Raw genomic sequence first — 25,349 nt, forward strand, 5'->3', positions numbered from 1 at the left:
ACCTCCCGGGCAGGACTGGAACTTAGAGGGGAGGGGTGTTATGTACTGAGTCGAATAGGATCCAAACTGCAGCAGTCTGATTGGTCCTAGAACAATAGGATCCAAAAGGCAGCAGTCTGATTGGTCCTAGAACAATGCAGCAGTATGATTGGTTGGCAGGAACCACCCAATCATGCTCCAGATTGAAGTGAATCCACAACCTGATTGGTTTACAGTACAATTCCGGAATTAGCCAATCATGTGCAGCCCATTGTGTAAATAATGTATATAAGGCAGATACTTTGAGGGGACTTTCATTCATTCCTCCTCACCACTATGAGCTGAATAAAGAGCATGAAATCACTTTGCGACTCCGAGTATATTTCAGTATCGGAACTTTAGATTTGCACCATTAAAGTGGATTAAAGGGCTCTGTCACCCTAGGGCAACAAATCAAACAAAACAAAAGCCGGATGCTTTTCATCTTGGAAAGCGATAGGGAAACACACTGAAAAGTGTGGAACAAATGAATGATGAACAGGAAGCCCTGTAAACACCCTGCAAGCAAATCAGAACAAATTCTCATTGTCATATAACCACCCTGTAAACAAACTGGAACAAATGCTCAATAAAGGCCTGGCATGATCTAACTATTGCATAAGCTTTGTGTAAGCAAATCAAGATGAATAAATGAACAGCCCCTCTGTAGGAGCCTTGTGAAGCATCAATAAAGGTATTTGCATTGGATGACATATCCCAGGTGGGGTTCCATTTTGTTGCTTCCATTTCTGTACGGCATTTAAACAAAAAAATAGAGCCAAGGACAAGCGCCATTTTGAAACTTCAGAGTTGAACATATCTAAGGCTCCTACTGCACAGCCTTCATGTGATTTGTCTCCCTCCTGTTATGCACTGAATTTCACATTTATCAACAAACTAAGTTAGGAGTAGGAGTGAGAGAAAATGTATGTGAGCATAGCATCTGGGTAAAAGTCAGATCCCATAGAATTAAAATGGATCCCCCTGATTTTGTATGTAATAGCCTGAGTCTCAGAACGTGGGGTTTCAGAAAACAACACAATAACATAATCAGTTAAAATTTTAAATTGGTAAACTGCATAAAATCACAGATCTGGTGCTTGCTAGAACCACAAAATCATCAACCTGTACTATCGATACTCATGGGATCTTATGAAATTTACACAGGAATGGCAATTAAACCCACCAGCAATTCACAGATCTGGGCACTCGGAGAGGAAACCTATCATTTGATGGTGGCTTTGAATGGTTCTCTTGTAAAAATCATCAGAATCCCTAAGAATCTGTATCAGATCCATGTTTTTCCCCCCACTATGGCAACACTGAAAGACACCAGAGCTTTGATTTTTACAGTTCAGTCAGTAAAGAAAAATACGATCTCTGATCTGATGAGAGTTGGGCAGGAACCTGCCCTGTGAAATAAAATTGCAGTTTGAATAGGATCCATTTTACTGGATCTGATGTGTGTTTGTGTGCATACGTGCATATATTCTCTCTCTCTGGCACTCCATTCTTGCTCTCTCTTGACCTTTATGGCATCCCAGATTGCTCTGCTTTCCCTCTCACCCTCCCCATTCCTCTTCCCTTTCTGTTTGGTTGTTCAGGTGCTGATCTCAGTCTTGAAAAGCACACTGCACTGAAAAAGGAAGTGAGGCACTCTTCCCATTTCCTCTTTTCCTCTTTATGTGCCTTTCAAGGCTCAGATCAGTAGCCTTGAAAAGCACATAATGGTGAAAGAGGAAGTGAGAAACATGTTGCTCTTTCCAACTTCCTCCTTTGCTCTACGTACTTTTTCAAGAGGAAAAATGGCAACGCACATACCTAAAGGGGCAGGGAGGGTGGCACAAAGGCTCTGGGGGTGCCAGGGGAAGTTCCCAAGGATGCCAATATGTTCATGGGCACAATGCTGGCCACTCCTGTTTTCCATTTTCTTTACACCAGAAAAAGAGGAAGATTTTACCCTTCAGTCAAGGGACTGCTGGGGGGCAGGAATTTTAATAATGATGATATGCAGGACTTTTATGGACTGGGTCACTCCATACATTAACCCCCATTGCTCACCTTAAGTCTGCTTTCAAATGAATATCCCAAAAAAGAAAAAAAGAGTGTCTGTCTTAAATGGTCCCCCCAAGTCATGATTCTTGTTTAGTTGCCATAAATATGATCTGTACAGAAGATTTTGAGAAACATTTGGGAGGAAAAACCAAAAGCAGATTAGCTGCCGGGGGCCTAAGGGGATTTGTTAATATTTGGATGTTACTTTCCAGTAGCCTACACATATTTCAAAGCTGCCCCTGTGTCCGTCATGAGTAAGAACGCAATGATGCCTTTGCCTGGTCACATTAAACATCTGTCTAGCCTGCCACATGTCTCCTACAGAGCTTTGAAAGTTGATGACCCAGGTAGGTACATGACAGAGATGGCCACTTTGATGGCCTGGGATTCGGACTCAGATGCTGAACCTGAGGGATCCCAGCCTGCACAGAATTCCCTGCCTTCAGAACCAGCTGAGCTGGGGCTGGGGCATGAGCCTGAAGGGTCCTCACCTGTGCTGGATCCTCAGGTGCAGGCAATCATCTGAGTCTGCTCTGGCTCCTGAGGTGATGGAGGACCCATTGCCTGCAGGTGCTCCACTCGCAGCCCCGTCAGAGGAAGCTGAGGTTGCCTCTGGGTCCAGTAACCCTCCAGCCTCTCCTGAGCTACAGAGGCTCAGGGCAGAGAGGCGGAGGGAACTAAGTTCCCGCAGGAGGAGTGCTTGCCTTCAGGCCAGGAGAGGCGAGTCACCAGAGGATCGGGGCCGCCCTATGCCTCGGGGCAGATAAAAGCCGGCCAGCCCCAGTCCCAAGTTGCGGGAGCAATATTGTTGGTTGGTAGTTCCTGTCTGAACACTGTCCTGCTTTTCTGCCAGAGCTCCTGACCCGCCCTGGCTTCCAGCTCGCACGCCTGTTCCTGACTTCACCCGACTCCCTGCCCTGCACCCAGCTCCAGCTACTATGGACTGCCTCCACGTTGCACCTTGACCACGGACCGGACTTGGACCTCGCCTCTTGGGTAACCCACAGGACCAGCACAGCCACTTTCCTTTGTACACCCGATTTCACAGATGAGATTGAAATGCTGATGCTACATGATGCACACCCAGCCTAAAGATTGCCATGCAAGCAACATGCATGTTGTTGTAGGCTTACCAGATGCTGCTGGGGGATCTGAAGTGCTGCTGTTTGACGACTCAGGAGCTTGTTTTGCATTATGGTCCTTTGTGCCGTTTCCGTCAGATGGATCACTTCTGACACCATTGTTGCTTGCCGAACCACACTGATCCACAGAGGGAGAGTCCAAGCAACAGGTGCACAGTGGAGAAGGCCCACTTTCTTTTAAAGAATGCATGGTGTTGCCAGCTTTGCTGGAAGATTCTCTGCAGGACACACAACAGGCAGCACACCTGACTATGCCTCGGTTATCAGCATCTCCCATGCTACTGCAGGCGGATTGATGAAAAGAGTTCTGCAGGCATTGGTGTGAGGGGGCATGAACAGGGTCCATTCCACATGAAGGGTCTGAGCAGCAGCAGTTTGCCGAGTCTATCAAACTCTCAGTCCCCGTGAAGCACTGACTCAAGCTATCATTCTCTCCTACTTCCAGTGGCTCTGAGAACGGTGACACAGGTTTGCTTTCAGGTCTACTCAGTAAAGGAAAATAGCAAGGCCCCTGGGTCGTTCTGTCCGTATACTCATCTTCTGTGGGTATCTGCCTAAACTGGTCATCTTCAGACACAGCTATGGGAGGCAGCGTTGGGAAATCATCTCCCAATTCACAGCGGATTGCATCAGGGCTTGCTTTCCTATTCAGGATGTCTCCGTGGGGGTAACATGCATCCTCCGTAAAAGAATATTCATCAAGGTCCAGCAAATATGTGCCCCCCAAAAGCCGAAGTCCAACGGGGCTTGCCACGCTTCTGTTCACAAATGTACCATGAGGAGAGTCCTGTGTAGAATCCAAAGGGAAAATGCACTTAAAAAAATAGGAAGTTTTACAATGCAACCATAACTATTCTGGCCTCTCCTCCAACAGCTGAGGAGCCTTAACATGTGTCCTCAACAAGGGAGGGAGTCAGGTTCTCTCGCCCAATACCGGGTAGGTGAATTCAGAGCAGTACAAAAGGACCTTCTCTGAATCTAAAGATATCTCTGCTTCCATAAACACCGAGGTTGCCAGCAAGCCTGCTGTTTTGGCCACATAAGCAGCAGCACGAAAACATTGGAAAGGAGCAGCAAAGCAGTACGAGATAAAGGGACCCCTGACCATTAGGTCCAGTCGTGACCGACTCTGGGGTTGCGGCACTCATCTCGCTTTATTGGCCGAGGGAGCCGATGTACAGCTTCCGGGTCATGTGGCCAGCATGACTAAGCCGCTTCTGGCGAACCAGAGCAGTGCATGGAAACGCCGTTTACCTTCCCACCGGAGTGGTACCTATTTATCTACTTGCACTTTGATGTGCTTTCGAAATGCTACCGAGTAACGGGAGCTTATCCCGTTGCAGGGTTTCGAACCACTGACCTTCTGATCGGCAAAGCCCTAGGCTCTGTGGTTTAACCCACAGCGCCACCCGCGTCCCTGCAACTTAAAATAGATAGCATGTAATAATCACTGGGTCACAGAGGTTTTGGACTGTGTATGGACTGTGAGCCCAAGGAAGCCATTGAGAAATCCACAGTGATAAGACTGTTAGTAATAGTGATCTTTTGCTTGTGTGGAAGCCTCAGAGCCATTGCACAGGCTAATCTCTGACTATCCGCGACTAAATGCCAAGCGACCCTCTTTGTGGTTCTTTGTTCCTTGCAATCTCGCCACCCCCCTCTTGCCCTTCCTTATGTGGCCTGGCAGCTACCAAATAGCTGCTGACAAACCTATGTCCTTAATTCACCACTTGGGTTCCCCAGCTGCCAAGGAAAGCAAGAGGGAGGCGGCGAAGCATAACACAGTATGTAAAGCCTTAAGACTTCACCTTTGTCCCTTTCATTTGCTTGCACATGTCATTAGCCCAGTACTGTAGATTTGCTGGAGGGGGAAACAAAGAAAAGAATGAATTAGATTTTTGCATGCTATAAGTGAGTCACAGATAGAACCACATACCCCAAAGCCAGCAATTCAAGCTGGTTTTGCTGGGATGCTTAACCCTTTAGCATGCCGGACTCCTACCAAGTTGGGGGGACGGACGGTTGTATCTGTGTCATTGACTCCAACCGTTTATTGATTTAACTATCACTTGAACGGTGTGGGAAGAGTCCAGGACCTCTAACACTCAGAGTTGCAGAAATGGTACAGAGGCTACACATGTAACAGAACCCATGCTAGCAGGGGCCACAGACTCTGAGCTTTCATTAAAAAAAAAAGTTAAGTCAATCGTACATTTCTACAAAAAAAAAAGGTTGTAAACCAAAACACAGAGACAGCACTAAGGCTTTGGAGCTCAGCAGGTTACAGTACCATTGCTAAAAGCACTTAATCACAGTTGCTAAGCTGTCAGAGGAAGAAATGTTGACTTGTGGCATATATCTGCATTTTGCTTTTTCAGCCAGGAGCTCAGGTTTGTGTACATTATCTTCCCCTTCCCCATTTTATATCTTCAACAGCCCTGTGAGGTAGGCTAGGCTAAGTTAATATATGTACATACTATAAGCAGAAGTTCTTGTCAATAGATAGGTGGTGGTGGTGGTGTAGGGGCCCCAATCCACATACAATGTACATGGGGAAATTCTGTTGGTATTCCTGCCCATACTATCACCAGTTATCTATCTATCTATCTATCTATCTATCTATCTATCTATCTATCTATCCTAACTAATCTCAAGTTCAAGTACTTTAGTCCAAATTGATTGATTTTTAGACTGTCTAGTCAATATCTATCGCAAGAGTTGGGTGCACATTAGGCAGCTGATTTTAGTAGACTGGTGCATTTAATACTGGTCAGTGTCCTTAATAGGTTAAACATTTAAAAAATTACAAGGCAGCAAGTATAGGGCTGGATCCAGACCCAGTTAATTTAAGTTTTTAAAATTAATGGGACTTAATAGTCCTGAAAAACTCAAATATCATTGGATTTCAGTGGGCCTACTATGAGACTGACAATGTCTGGCTACAAGCCACAATATTCAATTCACTAAATTAAAGTGGGATGAAGTTGTTTAATTTTAAACCAACTTTTCTCAAAAACTGAAAAAAAGTGTGTTAAAACAATCATTGCAATCTCTCTCTCTCTCTCTCTCTCTCTCTCTCTCTCTCTCTCTCTCTCTCCAAATGGAATGTGTGTCTATTGGACCATCTGTGCCAAAAATAGAACATTCTACATCCACTGTGTCTTTGTTCCATCTCATGTGCCATCCGCCTATGACTGACTTGTTAATGATCTAACTGGGGGCAAATGATTGGTTGGATCGTCTGTTGCAAGATATATCACATGAAATGACAAAGGAACAATTATATATAGCTCTGGGGAGACTTGAAAGACACACACACACAAAATCCATTAAAATAGTCTTGTTGGCTCCATTGAAAGAAATGGTGTTTCCATGAGTTATGTGCATTGCTTGGGGTCTGAGGATCAAGGATGACAGTGAAATAAACCTCCTAGAGTAGTAGCAACTTCTTGCTTCTTATGAAGAACAGAGTATCTGTTCACAACAGTCCCTTAAGGTCTGCTATGTATATGTTTAATTATTGTCTAAATATTCTGCACCTTGAGTCTCAGATAGCAAAAAAAATGCAAGAAAACAAGGTAAAATATCTGTAAAATGGGTCTCAAATGCAAACTGGCAGGTATAGAGAGGTTGAATCCAGACCATGACCTGACTGACATTTTTAAGAGTTCGTTATGCAGCAGGGGTCATTGTTATTTTCCAATCCACCCGAAGGATTCTTCCTGGAGCGTAGTACAAATTTACAGGGCTGGCCACAAAACCACTTTAACCAGTCTGACATGCTTTTAAGTTGACTCAGCAGCCGCACCCTCAAGTCACAACCCAGTAAAGTTGAAGCGCTTGGATTTAGGCCCATTTAGACCGAAGTTCATGGAATCAAACCAGCTCAGATTTCAGCTCATGAATTATACACCAGTACGCAAGTTCCATGGAAGCTAATAGTCTTGATCCAGCAACTGCTATCAAATGCACAAGCTATGATGCACAAAGGGAGTTCAAATATATATTTTAAAAAAAGTCCAGTAGAACCTTCGAGGCCTGCTAAGTTTGTTTTTGGTATAAGCTTTCGTGTGCATGGACACTTCTTCAGATACCCTTGGTATAAGAAGAAGAAGAGTTTGGATTTGATATCCCGCTTTATCACTACCCAAAGGGGTCTCAACGCGGCTAACATTCTCCTTTCCCTTCCTCCCCCACAACAAACACTCTGTGAGGTGAGTAGGGCTGAGAGACTTCAAAGAAGTGTGACTGGCCCAGGGTCACCCAGCAGCTGCATGGGGAGGAGCGGGGACGCGAACCCGGTTCACCAGATTACGAGACTACCGCTCTTAACCACTACACCACACTGGCTCCCATAAGCTTTCGTCTGCATGCACACTTCTTCAGTTAAGGTCATCTCATTCTTCTCAGTGGAGGAAGCAGACCTACGTATACAAAGGAACGTACAGGCCAGTGTGCTCCCTCCTTAGAAATAGGCAGAGATGCTCGTGTGCATGGCAATTTCTTGTGTACAATTGAGTGCTCAGGATCTAGGATGAAAATTGTATGAGTAGCAGCTCTTACATGAAAGTGCTGTTCCACAACTTCAGGTAATTTCATTGGGTTTACACAGGGTAACTTCCAGATGGATTGTGCCCATGGTGTATGAGCACATTTTGCATTCTGAGTATGTCTAAATAAATGGGTGGGATTTCATGTATGAGAGTTCTGTTTCAGATCCAGAACGTATTATTTGCGAAAGTTGCAACGTATTCACTAAAACAAAAAGCACACTAAAGATCGGTTTAAAAGATTAATGTGGTGATTTATATACTAGCTTTTACGAAGGCAAATTAGGAGGCTGAAATAGGAAGTGCACAGAGAACTCATGGCTTTCGCAACGGATCAAGAAAGACATAGTTAAATGCTACGTACCTGTCAGTGCTTTCCCTTTATTGCGATAGAGTATTGCAAAGATGGCAATGCCAACCAAGGCAATGAGGAGTGGAATAATCAGTATATAAAATAATGTGTTGGTTTCTGAAAAAAAAGGACAGATAGGTGTCAGAGCATTTTGTATATTCAGGTCGGAATATATTCCTGGAATTTGCCATTTTTGTTATTCAAAATATCCCTTTAAAGCACCGATTGTGTTATGACAGAAATCCAGCAACATGGAAGAATAACTGGAACATTTATTCCAATTATTCCTGTTAATTTCAGTGACCCAGTTCATATGGCAAAGTGTGAACACATGAGCATGCAGGTACAGTGGTACCTCGGGTTACATACACTTCAGGTTACAGACTCCACTAACCCAGAAATAGTAGCTCGGGTTAAGAACTTTGCTTCAGGATGAGAACAGAAATTGTGCTCCGCAGTGCGGTGGCAGTGAGAGGCCCCATTAGCTAAAATGGTGCTTCAGGTTAAGTACAGTTTCAGGTTAAGAATGGACCTCCGGAATGAATTAAGTACTTAACCCGAGGTACCACTGTACTTGGAATTGCAGTTGCTTTCATCCCCCCATTCCTGCTGCTGCTGTGCTGCCCACAGCTAAACCATGGTTTGGCTTTGTCTTATGTTTGACCCCAGATTCATGGTTTGTCTCCCAGAGAGAAAGCATGAGTGGTAAACCAAGAAATAGCATTGGCTATGGCTTGTGGTTTGTCTGGAGCCTTGATTAAGATGCAATGCTAAACCAAACCATAGCTGAGCTCTGGGTAGCACAGCAGCAGCACCAAGGGGAGAGCAACAGTCATGATTTCCATAGCAGCCGTAATCCATGTTTTTAATGGTTGATGTCATCTTATATTTTCATATGTGCTGGAAGCTGGCCAGAGGGGCTGGAACAACCCAACCAAATGGGTGGGGTATAAATAGTGCGATGATGATGGTGATGAATTTCCATCCTTTAAAAGTGTCTTACTAGAAGAATGATGGGAGACTAGTTGGGATTTGGAGATGGCACTCTCCCCGAAGAGCCCTTTTGGGCCTATGGAATGACTGTGAGCTCTGGAAGACCTGATCCCTGTCCTACATGCCTTTTCCTATCTGGCCTGGGAGGGTAGGGCCCTCACTATAATAATAATAATAATAATAATAATACTTTATTATTTATACCCTGCCCATCTTGATGGGCTTTCACAGCCACTCTGGGCAGCTTCCAACAAAATATTAAAATACAGTAAAAGCTTCCCTAAACAAGGGATTAGGGACGCAGATGGCGCAGTGGGTTAAACCACAGAGCCTAGGACTTGCCGATCAGAAGGTCGGTGGTTTGAATCCCCGCGATGGGGTGAGCGCCCGTTGCTCGGTCCCTCCTCCTGCCCACCCAGCCATAGCTGTCAACTTAGATTTGAAAATAAGGGACCAGCAGCCTTGAAAATAAGGGACCAGCAGCCAAAATAAGGGACCTGCAGCCTCACCTGTTCCAGGCACTCCAGTCTTCCTGTCCTCCTGCAGTCTGGTCAAACTCATGCTGGTAGCTTCGAGAACACTGTCCAACCAACTTTGTAACCAGAGGTTCAACTGACTAGAATCTGAATCACATGCACCACAAGGCCTATGCAGCCTCAACTTAAGATGGCTCCCCGGCCTGGCTTTGCACTGCAAAGTTTGCAGCAGCACGTGGAACAAAATGGTGTCCAGCATTCAACCCCCCCCCCCAGCTTGCATTAACTAGCCACACACAAGGCATGCAAGCTCCACCCCCCAGTCGTTCTTAGACTTCTTATTGGGTGAGCAACACAGCCAAGCAGCACAGTTGGAGCCTCCCTCCTCCCTGGCCAGCAGGGAGGGAGGGAGAGGAGCTACTTCCTTTGAAATTTAAGGGACATCCTTTAAGGGACATTTAAGGGACATCCATCAATAAGGGACAGCCGTGGGACATGGCACTGGAATAAGGGACTGTCTCTTCAAATAAGGGACACTTGACAGCTATGCACCCAGCAGTTCGAAAGCATGTCAAAATGAAAGTAGATAAAAAGGGAGCTCTCCAGCAGGAAGGTAAATGGCATTTCTGTGTGCTGCTCTGGTTCACCAGAAGCGGTATAGTCATGCTAGCCACATGACCCGGAAGCTGTATGCGGGCATCCTTGGCCAATAAAGCGAGATGAGCGCCGCAACCCCAGAGTCGGTCATGACTGCACCAAATGGTCAGGGGTCCCTTTAACTTTACCTTTAAACAAGGGAACTGACTCCAGCTACAAAAGCTGAGGTTGCTAAAGAGCCAAATGCCTTGGCTGTTTCTTACTGCAGATCCAGGACATTGAGCCTGAGCTTCCACAGCAACTGCCCTCCATGAACCACCACTGACAGCAACAGCAGTAGCAATGTTCTATGCTTATGATAACATTTTATTCTCTTGCTTACAATGCTGTTTAAAATGCACATTTTATATCTGACTTCCTTTAGAATGTTTTCTTTTGAAATGTTTTAGATCATTTTTTGGCTAAATGTGCATTCTGTAGCTGACCTCCTTTGCAATGTTTTATTCTGAAATCTTAAAGATAATATTTTAGTTTCCAGTTAATTATGTTGCTTTGAATGTATACTATATATTAGACTTTCTTCAGTAATGTTTTATTCTGAATTGTTTTCTTTGATGTCTTAATGTGTTGTAAACTGCTTTGAGGTTTTTTCTTAAAAATATAAAGCGGTATAGAAATGAAAATAATAATAATAATAATAATAATAATAATAATAATAATAATAATAATAATAAAAAATAATGCATCTTTACATTTAGCTATTATTTGGCATGGCATTACATGTGAAGAAGGACACTGGTTGTCATATTGGAAACTTCACTGGAAAGTGCACAGAGCACAGTTGAAAATTGCAGTTACTGTTTAGGGTCTGTGCAAAGCAAATTTTAGGTAAAGGTAAAGGGACCCCTGACTGTTAGGTCCAGTCACGGATGACTCTGGGGTTGTGGCGCTCATCTCGCTTTATTGGTGAGGGAGCTGGTGTACAGCTTCCGGGTCATGTGGCCAGCAGGACTAAGCCACTTCTGGTGAACCAGAGCAGCGCACAGAAACGCTGTTTACCTTCCCGCCGGAGTGGTACCTATTTATCTACTTGCACTGTGTGCTTTCGAACTGCTAGGTTGGCAGGAGCAGGGACTGAGCAATGGGAGCTCACCCCGTCGTGGGGATTCGAACTGCCGGCCTTCCGATCGGCAAGCCCTAGGCTCTATGGTTTAACCCACAGTGCCACCCGCGTCCCTTAAGCAAATTTTAATTCTGGAAAAATCCACTCTTGCACGAATCTTGTTTAATTATATTTGGAAAATAAAATATTAATCAATGAGATTAGCCTTTGGCCCATCAATTTTCATGTTGTGAAAATCTTGTTGAGGATAACATTTAATAAAGCCCTCAGGGTCTGAGGAACTTAAGCCTGCCCCCACAAGCCAAAATGAATGCCAACTTAAGTCCTACAAATAATACACAACTTTTCTTTAAACAATTGCAACCCTTTGTGGTCCCATCATTGTTTGTCATGTTATGAGCTTTTTTGTATGCCTGAGCCCCCTTCTAATTCCTTGATCCAACACAGATTCAATTCCTGGAATAGCCAGGCAAGCTTGCTGGTGAGGTAATGGCCCTCTAAATTTGGGCCATTAAGGTAACAAAGGAAGTGGTTCATCGTAAACACACCACAGTCTCCCTGGCCCTTATTCTGAAGAAACACGAAACTTAGTTAAGTGCCTGAAGCCCCCCAGCATCTTACAACTTCCTGGAGTTTGGGGTGGCAAGCAACCGTATATTTTTGCATTTACCATCTTGCGGCTGCTTCAGTTGCTTCTTACAAACGACATCAGCCAATCTGTTCCCAGGAATTTTTTCCTCAGTTCCTAGAGCTGTGCAGCTAAGGAAAGGAAGGAAGGAATATATTAACCCCTGTAATATACATCTAGGGTAAACAGAAACAGAGAATCATAGAACTGCAGACTTGGAAGAGACTGAGGGGGTAATCTATTCCAACCCTCTGCAATGCAGGAATCTTTTGGCCAATGTAAGGCTTGAAACCACGACCCTGAAATTATGATTGGAGAGGATGTCAGGAAACAGGGAATTATGTTCACATGTGGTGGGGCGGGGGTGTAAATATGTACAATTTTTTTTTTTGGCAAAGGGTGTTTAAGGAGATAACAGAAATCACTGGGTTAAAGCTGACCAAAAGTCCAGAGGTAGAATTATTACCAATTTACGATAGGATGGAAGGTTTGCAGGCTACGAAGGGCTGGCTCACAAATTTATTGACAGCTGCACAAATTATTATCGCTAGGAAGTGGAAGGGCCAAGCAGTATATAAAATGGAAGAATGGTATAAAGAGGTGTGGGATATAGCTATTAATGATAAATTAACATGTGCCACTAAGGTAAGATGGGGAATATGCAGGAGGAATGGTTTTGAGGAGATATGGAGGGTGCTTGTAGAATTTATACTGTTAAAATGGAAGGGGGTCAGACCATCGCAAGAGGTGTTGAAATTTTGGGAGGTTGGATAGTTACAATGGAATGGTCTCGGTGGTGGGGTGCACATTTTCATTCTTATTCATTTATTATTATTACTTTGCCGAAACAAAATAAATAAATAAAAAATAATGTATAAAATGTAAATATATGTATAAAATATAAATAAAAGAATGGAAAAGAATAAATTGTGAGTCTCATGCTCATTTCATGAGATATTTGATATTTTTTAATTGATATTTTTTTACTATTATTTTACTGCTATAGATTCGTGGCACTTACTTGGTCCACGTTCTGCATGCATCAGTTGCGGAAGAGACGTTAGAGAAGGATCCTCTTGGGCACGGCATGCACACTGTGTCCTTATTTTGTTGTACTGTGGGAAACATAACCAGTAAAAGCACTGAGAATAGAGCATCACTTTATACATGAAGACTTGTTGCTAACAATCCTATTTTGCAAATCTTAGGAGCAGGCATTTGGTGCAAGCCAACGATGAAAACCATTGACGAAAAGGCTGAGGGATGGTGGGCTGCTTCCCACATGCTGCAGAATCAAACCAACTTCTAGAAAAAATAAATAAAAGCCAAGCTGTGCCCTTCCGTGGTAGCAGGACCTGAAACAGGAGCTGCAGCGAAACCTCTGGTTCTGCACAACGGGATTTGCTGTGCTTGCATGCTTCAACATGGGATTACAGCTATGATAGACAAACACAGTGGATTTTGAAGGCTTTGAAGCATCCACATATGTGTGTATGAAAACACACAAACCCTATCCACCATACACATAGCAGAGGGACAGAGGGACGTTTTTGCCTGGTGGCCCAGATCGTTAAATCCCGCACCAAATTTGATGGGTGGGCAGGACTACCCACCTGTTGTTTATCTCATGCCAAAGGTAAAGGTAAAGGGACCCCTGACCATTAGGTCCGGTTGCGGACAACTCTGGGGTTGCAGCGCTCATCTCGCTTTATTGGCGAAGGAACCGGCGTACAGCTTCCGGGTCATGTGGCCAGCATGACTAAGTTGCTTCTGGGGAACCAGAGCAGTGCACGGAAACACCATTTACCTTCCTACCAGAGCGGTACCTATTTATCTACTTGCACTTCGTGCTTTCGAACTGCTAGGTTGGCAGGAGCAGGGACTGAGCAACGGGAGCTCACCCATTCAAACCACTGATCTTCTGATCGGCAAGCCCTAGGCTCTGTGGTTTAACCCACAGCAGCACCCGCATCCCATCTCATGCCAAACACACACCCAAATCAAACAGGATTTACTTCCTCACACACCAGCTGATAGGCAGGGGTGGTGCTGCCCGTTCCTGCTTTCTGCAGAGTTTGGGTGTGTGAGGCAGCTTCCCTGTGGGAAATTCTCTAGCGCTGCCCCTGAACCAAGCAGGACTGAACTCCCCACGCATCCGCTGATGGACAGGAGGAGGTTCAATATTTCTCTCTGCAAGGATTCATGCTCTGTAGGGAAAGCAGACCTCTATCTGCCCCACACATTAAATCACATGTGGTGTCACTGGAAAGGCAGGCAAGCGTGGTTTGGTGGAAACAGGCCGGTAGGCCAAATTTGGCCCTCGAGCCAGAGGTGCCACACTAAGGTTACCAGACATCCCTGTTTCCTGGGGACAGTTCCCGGATTTACAAATCAGCCCCCATACAAAATCCATTGAAGATGAAAAGTGTCCCCGGATTCACTGAAAAACATCTGGTAACCTTATGCCACACTCTTGACATGGCATAAAGTATGAGACAGGTGCCTCCCCATACAGTGGTACCTCGGGTTACATACGCTTCAGGTTACATACGCTTCAGGTTACAGACTCCGCTAACCCAGAAATAATACCTCGGGTTAAGAACTTTGCTTCAGGATGAGAACAGAAATCGTGCTCCAGCGGTGCGGCAGCAGCAGGAGGCCCCATTAGCTAAAGTGGTGCTTCAGGTTAAGAACAGTTTCAGGTTAAGAACGGACCTCCGGAACGAATTAAGTTCTTAACCCAAGATCCCACTGTATAGCGAATTGATTTATACTTTTTAAAAAATGAGGAGGAGAGATGATGTAAGCAATTCAGGCCTCCTCTTGGAGTGCTTTCCCACGTGTCACCTGAAGCTGGGAGGGGATCAAGTGGATCACTAGCCCAGTGAGCATCTAAAACAGGCCACTGGCATTTGCAAAAGGCTCCGTGCACAAACTGGACCAAAAGTTCCCAGGGTGGCTCAGCAAAATCAGAAATCTTACTGGGATGCTTGACTCCAGAGCCAGGGGGACATTTCTTGTTCCGCCGGCAGCAGTCGCAGTCTTCATTCCAGTGGTAGCCTGCTATGCAGGCACACTGCCGCTGGTTTGTGCTGTTTCCCGGGTTCACTTCTATCAAAGCTCTTCCTTCGAACAGAACAAAGTGGGGAAGCAGATGGAGGTTAAAGTCGTGCCTTCACAGCTTCCTTCGGAGCCCTTAGCCTGACCTCGACCCCGAGAACCCCTTCCTAGTTGGCAAGAGTGGCTTACGCCGGACTGCAAACCACGCTCCCTTGTGACTCCTGGTGGGACGCAGAAAGGGTACAACTGCCTGTTGTGCCCGTGAGTAAGGAACAGGGAAAACCCCAAGCTCTGAATCAGCAGAAGAGGAAAATTCAGGGAAAGAAGTACAAATGTCAGGGGAGGGGAGTTAGTGCGGGGTGAGGTGTGTGGATAATCAGAAGGATGGTTGTGGGAGTTTAGCAGAATGCAGTTTGTTCATGGTCGGTTGCATAAGGGAAGTCCCCCCAGAGTCCAAGTCCCAGTTAGGCACGCCATCTCTCAGCCTGCTGTGGGAGACTGTGAGGGTTGCCAATTCAGTTTCACAAGCAGGTTTAAAGGGGTGTTTGCATCCCTTCTCCACACACACACACACACACACACACACACATTATCTTGCTTTCTCCCTCCCTCCCTCCCTCCCTCCCTCTCTCTCTCTCTCTCTCTCCCCCCCCCTTCCAAAAGTCAGTTCCCTCACATATTTTAAAGGGCCTACATGGTTAAGCACCACATATACCATATTGGCCTGAATATAAGCCTCACTCACCCCACCCCCAAATTTCGACCGTGAAAAGTTAAAGTGCGGCTTAAATTCGCAACCTTACAAAAATGGGCTTTTACAATATCGCTGCTTGAAATATACTCAGAGTCGCAAAGTGATTTCATGCTCTTTATTCAGCTCATAGTGGTGAGGAGGAATGAATGAATGTCCCCTCAAAGTATCTGCTTTATATACATTATTTACACAATGGGCTGCACATGATTGGCTAATTCCAGGATTCTACTGTAGGCCAATCAGGTTGTGGATTCACTTCTATCTGGAGCATGATTGGGTGGTTCCTGCTAACCAATCATACTGCTGCATTGTTCTAGGACCAATCAGACTGCTGCCTTTTGGAGCCTATTGTTCTAGGACCAATCAGACTGCTGCAGTTTGGATCCTATTCAACTCAGTACATAACACTGCTGAATCAGACATACAGTAAAACGGAATGGGTGTGAGTGCCTGCTGAATTTTAAGGGAGTGGCTTATATTCGGGTATTGTCTTTTTTTTCTCCCCCCCCCCCACTTGAATTTTAAAGGTGTGGCTTATATTCAGGTGCTGATTATATTCATGCCAATACGTTAAGTAAACAAGGTGAGTCGTCTCTACAAGCTTTGGGTCTCTTTTCAGGACATGCTCAGAACCAACTGAGTTGGTGGTCCTTGGGGAAAGGGGCCCTCACCAGGGCCCCTTCCTGGCTGGGCTCCCTTCCTTCTTCTCAGTATCACTGGTGCCCATTAATCTTAGGGAAGTAGGAAGTTGCCTTATGCTAAGTCAGACCACAGCACCAACCAGTTCAGTATTGAAAACACGGATTGGCAGCAACTCTCCTGGGTTTCAGGTTGGGGACATTCCCAGTCCTACTTAGAGATTGCAGAGATCGGACCTAGAACCTTATGCATGCAAAGTACATGCTCTACCACTGAACTATGGGCCTTTCAGTTTACAATCTAGTACGGTACAGTATGCTTAACTGTACGGCAAGGTAAGTAGCACCTACAGTTAACAATCTAGTATTCTTCTCCTACTAATATGATAACGCAAGTCAAGGACTCAGATCAGAGGCACAGCAATGCCTTAGCTACTTTCCCTTACCTTGGTCACATATTTTATGAAGCGAGCACTTTTCTTCTTCATTCCAGGTGTCCATATACTCATTTGGGCCACAGGGCTGGCATATGGTCTCTGAAGTGCGAGTGCATTTGGCAGACATGTACTTTCCTTAACAGGGCAGGAGAAAAGGCTGGTTACACCTCAGGTTTTGCAATGCTGACAGGCTAGCACTAACAAAGGCTTTTAACTCTGGTGTGAGAATTATTTTCCTCTTCCAGGTTAAGGTATTGCTCATCAAAATACTGGAATGAGGGTTGTCAAAATCTATTTCGAAAGGACAGCTAAGTTCTACAGCCATGGTGACCCAGGTAGAACCTGCTGAATCAGGATCGGCAATTGACAGTATGGGGTCAATCATGAGTGGTCAACACACACAAGTGGTTTCTGCACGATCCACAGGGAGCCGTTTCCACAGAAGCAAATTTTTGCTGGTCACTTCTGAAGTTTACTGGCTTTGTGGATTCTATTATTATACCAATTTATAGACCGCTTCCCAGTAACAAGCCATCCAAGCTGTGTTTGATTTAAAAAAACAGAAACAAAGTAAAAACAGAAACACAAGCTTTAAAAACAATAGAATCAATTCAACAATCTCTTTAAAAAACCCATACTCATCAGAATGTAATTTAAAAATAGCACTTGATAATGTAAACTGACATATATTGTTGACTCTTGGGCTCTGTTTTGATGTCCTGGCTACTGGGCCAGCCCTGCCGTTAGGTAGACAGCAGCAGCCAGCTCAGGCAACAGATGCTGGGGGAATAAGAGTCCTGGCATGGTGCCAGAGGACAAAACTGCATGTGCCTGTCCTATGCTCTCTAATCTAGCCTGCTGTCCTCAGTGGCGGCAGAGAATGCTAGCTAACGCATTGCCAGTGTTGAAGTATGATTCGATTGCCAGTCCAATAATGGACCAATCTCCACTGTTCAACCAGTTAATTTCAACTCCCAGATATCAAGTTTCAACTTGTGGCTGAAATTTTTGGCCCTGGTCTCTGATGTTCAAGAAGAACATTCCACTAAGCTTAGCGCAAATCAAGATGATGGTTTTACAAAACGGAAAGACCTGGTTAGCTGTGGGGTCTTAGGCCTGTCATTTCCTGTGAACCACCCTTAGAGTATAGGGCAGTATAAAAACAAACAAACAAACAAACAAACAAACAAACAATAAACAACAACTACAACTACAAAGAAACTGGCACCTTCCAAAGTTTTCTTGCATGCCACATAAACCTCAAAACTAAAAGCACTGGGAGGGACATTTTATGTGAACAGGTGGCCATCTTGGTCGGACTGTGGGGAACTCGGCTCCACCTCTTCCTTTCTCCATCCCTCCATTCCTTTCACATCACAACCCACCTCCCTCCTCTCCTATTGCTCAACTTTCAACATCCCCTTTCCCCACCACCTTTTCCTTATATTACAAACCTACAAACCCCTCTGTTTCCTTTCTCTCCCTGCTCTCTATTTTGGCAAGGGAGGGAGTCTCTCAGTGCTACCATTCCTCTGAGAGATTTCTGCGCAGTTATGGGCACACGTATATGAGCCTGGCTTCATTCCACCCAAACAAAATTTCCGGGACAGGCATCAAAATGTAGTCTGTATTCAGTATCAAATGGGAGCACCCCTCAACAGAAACTAAAAAGGAGCATCTGACATGTTTTTCTTACACAAGTGCTCAATTTTTTTCATGGGGGGGGGGGCGGGAACAGCTACCTTAATACTAAGTCGGATCATCAGTCAATGCAGCTCATATTCTACACTGACTAGCAGTGCCACACAGACACACACTGCAGTTTCAGACAGGACAGGAGTCTTCTTCAGCTTCACCAGATTGAATCTGGGATCTTTTGCATGCAGAGCATGTGCTGAGAGATGGGCCCCTCCCCATTTCCTGGAAGAAGCACGTCCTATGTGTGCTTACCTGGCTCACATTTGGTGCAGCACCGTCCAGAATATTCATAATGCTGCTCGCTGCTACAGGGAGGGGTGATTTGTAAGGACAGCTGGAGAACGGGGAAAGAGAGAAATTAGGACACCGTCAGTTAAAGCCCTCATAGTTATGAAATATTTCAAGGCAATCCCAAAGCTTCGCATCCGAATGTGGATTCAGTTGGCTGGGGCTACAGTTATGATGTCTCGCAGTGATTCCATCAGGCAGTAAGAGTTAACCTGCCTGAAAAGTTAAGGGGAGGAAATAACAGCTCAAAACAAGCAAATAAATGAATAAAACTTCATTAACATAGAAAATATATCTACAATGTGTTGTTGTTGTTGTTTGTATGCCACCCATCCTCCATAGATCTCAGGGCAGTTCACAAGACCCATTGCTCATCTTCAGTCACTAAAACTGATACATAATTAAGGCCTCCTACTGCTATGCAGGGTGCCAACTTGAATAAAAGGGCTGGCACAGTGCAGCCACAGTGTCACAGCCAAGTGTGTGGTGTTGGGAAGCCAGGAGAGTGAGGCAGTCCTACCCAGGCAACCCCGCTGGCCACTACTGGTGAATTGTCAGGAGTCCAAATTCCCAGCTTGATAACACAGTAAGCGTAGCTAATTAAAAAGGTGGATTTATTGCAAAAACAAACAGATAACTCTGGACAGCTCTAACAAAGCCTCTGGCACCATTACTCAAGATGACCCTTCTGAAGACTCCTTCCGGCATCAACAGAAGATGTTGAACTTACAAACCTTACGTCTCTTGTTTTGCTTCCTATCTAGCAGCCCTCCCATTCGCCGACTCTTCAGACTTAGTTGATCAGCTCCCACCTCTTCCTTTTCTGAGAGGCTGTCTCTGAGTTCATTCGCACCTGTTTGTGCTTCCGGTGAGCTTTGGCTGTGTTCTAGCCTGCTCTCAGTTACAGCCTTATCAGCCTGCCTGTCAAGGTCAGGAAGAGCCAAAGTCTGCACCTGCTGGCTCTCCCCTGCCTGACTAACATCAAAGCCTCTCTGTTCCTCGCTGCTTTCTGCAGTTGGCTGCAAACCTTTGCTGGGAGCTGGCTCATTCCTGACACCAATTTATTAAATTTGATAGCCGCTTTATTTTAGTCATACTGTAGCCCAATATCATGAAGTGTCAGTGGAATGTATCATCATAAGTTTTTTTGGAGGGGGGCAGAACCCCATAATATCTACATTCAGTGAGCAAACCCATAAATGCATGTTCCCAGCTTAAGATGTTCTCCCCTTCCCCAGCTCATCAGGCTGAGTGGGAAGTCTGGGGCTGCCTGTTAAAGGATGAAGAGGTGGCTTGGCCAACGATATCGCAAGACCTGGAGCAGCACTATTTGGGAAACGAGGGGAAACCCTTCTGCCGGGCAACAAGCCTAGCGGCTAGGGAGTTAACACTCCCCCCACCCACCCACTGCTGCCTTCAGTTTTACAAACACACCCTGATTGGCAGTGGTGGAGCCTGAGAGAATCACAGCCAGTCTGCCTTTGCTTGCAGAAGGGTCTTCGCTTGCAAGCAAGAGAAGAGAAGTTTCAGAGATATCCCATTTCACTCCAGGGACTTTTGATTCCACATCTGAAGGCAGCCCTGTTTAGGGAAGCTTTTAATGTTTGATGTATCACAGTATTTTAATATTTTTTTGGAAGCCGCCCAGAGTGGCTGGGGAAGCCCAGCCAGATGGGCGGGGTATAAATAAATTATTATTATTATTATTATTATTATTATTATTATTACTATTATTATTATTATCATCATCATCATCATCATCATCTGTTTTGTTGTGAGCTTCCCAAACGACTCAACTGCTAGATATGAAACTGAATTATATATATATATATAATTTTAAAAACCCTGGGATATGCACATCATCAACAACAACAACAAAATCCAGGTTCAGCTTTCTGATGGTGTGCAAGTTCCACACTGCAAGAAAGAAATAAAAGAAAAGAAAAGAAAAGAAAAGAAAAGAAAAGAAAAGAAAAGAAAAGAAAAGAAAAGAAAGATTGAAATTCCATGCATAACAAGATTGTCATCTCCTTTCTCTCACCACCGAAGCAAAATTACCTTCGCAAGTGTTGTTCCTGGGAGTAAAATAGCACAGATGTTCCCAGCTGTGCCAAACCAGAACTTCGGAGGCAGGGCGGTAGAGTACTCCACACACACACCAAGAAAGGTTTCATTATAACATGTCAGAAACAAACTGCCTTCAAAAAATGGAGTAGCTCTGCTTTGAAACAGCCACTGGTGTTTTCGTGGCTTAGCAGTGCTACTTGGTTTCCACCCCCTGGTATGGGAAAATCAGCATTAACAAGCAGCAACAGGGAGATTGGGATGTATACAAGACAAGCACACCATGTGGCTGCCCCCTTCAATGTCTAGGGACACTGCAAATATGTCATAAATTACTGGTGCAGAAGTGCCCTTAATCCCATTGAATAAAACGGGGCTCACTTTTGAGTAGACATGTGTAAGCTTGTCCTGTTGATCATGTGTTACCGTTAAATCAGGTTACATTTGAGATAATGTTATCTGTTATATCTAGAGATATTTATCTTAGAGATAAATTTGGTTCCAAGTCCTATCCGCCTGGGTCCCTTGCAACTAAGTATTCGTGTTTACCTATAGATATCACACCTATTTCTCTTTAATATTCTGAGAAGGAAGCCACTGCAGCAAAACCTGCTCCTTAAAGACTGACAAATACCTTATGGTAAAACCTTTTGCGGACAAAGTCCATTTCATCAGATGCATCTGATGACGTGGACCCAACCCCATAAAAACTTCTACTGTAATAAAGTTTGTTAGCAAGTTTAAGGTGCTGCAAGTTTTTCCTTGAAATTATAACCTCAGTGCAGGAGTCCAGCAGTGAACAGGGCACAGAGAGTGAGTTGTTGCCCATGCATAACTCAATGGAAATCTCATCATGTACTCAAGACATTGATCAGTGACCCCATTTACCAAGTGGTGACTTATCACTCTATGCATCTTTAAGCTGTTCATCTCTAGTTCCCGGACAGTACCAGTTTTATGTATAAGCTAAACAAGCTATAGCTTAGGGCCCCACTCTCTTGGGGGCCCCAAAAAAATTTAAAGGGAAAAAACAACTGGATGTACATTTCCAATATATAAGATAAAAAACAAATAAAATAAAACCTACATACAGCAACAGTGTTTTGTGTTGTGTAGGCTCCTATGATGTAAGTAATGGACCCTGCCTGCTAGCCTGCTCCCTAAAATTTGCTCATTTCTATATACAGTGGTGCCCCGCAAGACGAATGCCTCGCAAGACGGAAAACCCGCTAGACGAAAGGGTTTTCCGTTTTGGAGGTGCTTCGCAAAACGAATTTCCTATGGGCTTGCTTCGCAAGACGAAAATGTATTGCGAGTTCCTGCGGGGTTTTTTTCCTTCCCCCCCTTTTTCTAAGTGCTAAGGTGCTTATCAGCTGATCCGCTAATCTAATCTCTTTAATCTAATATTAAAGAGTGCTTGTAGACTGATGATCAGGCAGCATAGACTAAGGGTATGAGTCTTATGCCTACTGATTGATTTCATGTAACACATAATTTGTTTATTTTGATCGCATTACAGCATGGGTAGGCAAACTAAGGCCCGGGGGCCAGATCCGGCCCAATCGCCTTCTAAATCCGGCCCACGGACGGTCAGGGAAGCAGTGTGTTTTAACCGTTAAAATGATATACACTGAAATTCAACCAGGGGGATACGAGGAAGTCACTTAACAATGTTACTAAGATTGGTTTAATACGGTTGAGATTTATGTTTGTTTGTTTAAATTTGGGGGGGGGAAATAAATAAAAAAAGGGGGGAAAGGGAAGCAGCGTGTTTTTACATGAGTAGAATGTGTCCTTTTATTTAAAATGCACCTCTGGGTTATTTGTGGGGCATAGGAATTTGTTCATTTCCCCCCCACAAGGTCTGAGGGACAGTGGACTGGCCCCCTGCTGAAAAAGTTTGCTGATCCCTGCATTACGGCTTTAGATACTTATTAGGTCCATAAATTACCATATAGCATATATTCAACACAGAAAACAGTGACAATTTGTTGTTGACAGAGGACAGCTGGACATATAAAGGGCCCCATTACCTTCAGTAGCTTAGGGCCTCCTCAAACCTAAATCCGGCCCTGTTCCCGGACATGTAGTGAGAGGAGAATCGTTCCACATTTGCATCCCTGGATTTAGCACTGAGTTACAAAGTGTGTTATGGCAATACAGATGAGCCACTTATCAAGTAACCACTTCATAAAATATATGGACCCAAAGACTTGTCAGAAAGTACATACACAACATGATCATAAAGAGAGTTAGTTTCTTCCTTTTCAGCCTCCGCCTGCAGGTTCCTCTTTATGCGAGGCACTTTAGCGGTGACTTAGATGGAGTTTGACAGGGGCAAAGTCCCCAGCTTTAAGGAACAGCATGCAAATCTACAAAAGCACACGGAGCCAAACTTGTAGAGAATAGCAGGAAACCTCTGCATTGTATCCGAAGGTACTTCCTCTTTTTTGAAAAAAAAGAGAAAGTAATAGTAACTCACAATACTCTAACCTTTATAACAGAAGGTTGTTTGTGGCCCTGTTTCAGCCACCCCTGCACTTTGAAGCACAGAGGTTGAGGACAATGGGAGTGCTTTGTTTAGTCCTATCATTCACCTCGCTGATAAGGAGCCAACAGTAAAGCAAGAAAAAGCCGATTCCTTCTTTGTACAGTTATGCATGTAAAAGAAAAGTAAACATTCAGCACTTTCTTATATTGGCATGGTTCCCATCTAGACTCAGTGCTTTACAGTGCAATCCTGAGGTGCCTACTTAGAAGTAAGCCTCGCTGAGTTCAGCGCAACTTACAGCACAATCTTCTAAGCGTGGTATTCAGGGCTTTTTTCAGCCGGAACTCACTGGTACTCAGTTCCAATGGCACCTCTCAGATGGGCACCATTGTCATTACAGTGGTACCTCAGGTTACAGACGCTTCAGGTTACAGATGCTTCAGGTTACAGACTCTGCTAACCCAGAAATAGTACCTCGAGTTAAGAACTTTGCTTCAGGATGAGAACAGAAATCGTGCGGCTGCAGCGGAAGACCCCATTAGCTAAAGTAGTACCTTGGGTTAAGAACAGTTTCAGGTTAAGAACGGACCTCCAGAACGAATTAAGTTCTTAACCCGAAGTACCACTGTATAAGAGAAGAAGAAGAAGAAGAGTTTGGACTTGATATCCCACCTTTCACTCCCCTTAAGGAGTCTCAAAGCGGCTAACAGTCTCCTTTCCCTTCCTCCCCAACAACAAACACTCTGTGAGGTGAGTGAGGCTGAGAGACTTCAGAGAAGTGTGACTGGCCCAAGGTCACCCAGCAGCTGCATGTGGAGGAGCGGAGACGCGAACCCGGTTCACCAGATTACGAGACTACCCCTCTTAACCACTACACCATGCTGGCAGAACAAGGGTGAATTCTGGCACCTCTTTTTCTAGAAAAAATAACACTGGTGGTATTCAATTAGATTTTACTCAGAGCAGACCCGCAGAAATTAAAGAACATGACTGAGAAATTGACTATTTTTACTTGCCTCAGTTTCTAACCCCCACATCTTAAATGTAGTTCTTCACATTTCCACATCGGGGAGGGTGATGGTTGGGGAGTGTTGTTTAGCCCCATGTATCCTTCAATGAGAGCTTCCTCCGGGTCTGATTCTATCCCCTATGCTGTTCAACATCTACATGAAACCACTGAGTGACGTCATCTGGAGTACGTTGCTGTTAATATGCTGATGACACCTGGCTCTACTTCTCCTTTTCATCTGCAGGTGAGGCGGTGGATGTGCTGGCCAGATGTCTTGCCTTGGGAACGGACTGGATGAGAGCCAACCAAGTGAAGCTAAATCCAGATAAGGCTGAGGCCCTGTCAATGGGTGGTTCCCTAGACCAGATGAATGGGAGGTTGCCTGCTCTTGGTCTGAAGAAGCAGGTCCATAGCTTGAGGATACTTCTGGATCCATTACTAATGTTTGAGGCTGAGGTGGTCTTTGTGGCTCGGAGTACCTTCCATCAGCTTTGTGCTCCTATCTGTACAGGGATAGTCTCACTTTCGTTGTCTATGCTTTGGTAACCTCTAGGTTAGGTTACTTCAACACATTATTCGTGGGGCTGCCTTGACAGTTCAGAAACTTCAGCGGGCGCAGAATTCAATGGCCAGGTCGCTCACTGGGGCAAGACAGCTTTAGCGTATCACAACAATCCTGGCTTGACTGCACTGGCTACCAATTTGTTTCTGGGCCCAGTCCAAAGTGCTGGTTTTGACCACAATACCTCAAGGACTGCCTCTCTCCATATGAACCTACCCAGACCCTGAGGCCCTTCTTTGTGTGCCTCCTCCACGAGAGGTCTGGAGGGTGGCAACGTGAGAACGGGCCTTTTCTGTGGTGGCTCCGTTTGTGGAATGCTTTCCCAAGGGAGGCTCACTTGGCACCTTCATTACATATCTTTATGGCAGGCAAAAACTTTCCCCTTTAAACCTTTAACTATCTGTAACCTTCTGG

The 25,349-nt window shown here is 44.8% G+C and overlaps 2 protein-coding genes across 2 annotated transcripts in view; one reads left to right on the top strand and one right to left on the bottom strand.

Annotated features, from left to right (window-relative positions):
• Positions 1-25,349, top strand: part of PIGN (phosphatidylinositol glycan anchor biosynthesis class N) — a 336,158-nt gene that overhangs the window by 138,230 nt on the left and 172,579 nt on the right. The window lies entirely within an intron of this gene.
• Positions 1-25,349, bottom strand: part of TNFRSF11A (TNF receptor superfamily member 11a) — a 47,510-nt gene that overhangs the window by 11,609 nt on the left and 10,552 nt on the right. Inside the window, exons 2-9 of the mRNA XM_081873054.1 lie at positions 18,774-18,855; positions 16,833-16,958; positions 14,917-15,060; positions 12,956-13,049; positions 11,977-12,065; positions 8,130-8,234; positions 5,024-5,076; positions 3,207-4,002 (exon numbers count right to left, since the gene is read on the bottom strand). Coding sequence (XP_081729180.1) covers positions 3,207-4,002; positions 5,024-5,076; positions 8,130-8,234; positions 11,977-12,065; positions 12,956-13,049; positions 14,917-15,060; positions 16,833-16,958; positions 18,774-18,855 — 1,489 coding nt within the window. The remainder of the gene's footprint in view (positions 1-3,206; positions 4,003-5,023; positions 5,077-8,129; positions 8,235-11,976; positions 12,066-12,955; positions 13,050-14,916; positions 15,061-16,832; positions 16,959-18,773; positions 18,856-25,349) is intronic.

Source organism: Podarcis erhardii (genome assembly GCF_964252035.2).
Source record: "Podarcis erhardii genome assembly, chromosome: 8".
NCBI classification, from domain to species: domain Eukaryota; kingdom Metazoa; phylum Chordata; class Lepidosauria; order Squamata; family Lacertidae; genus Podarcis; species Podarcis erhardii.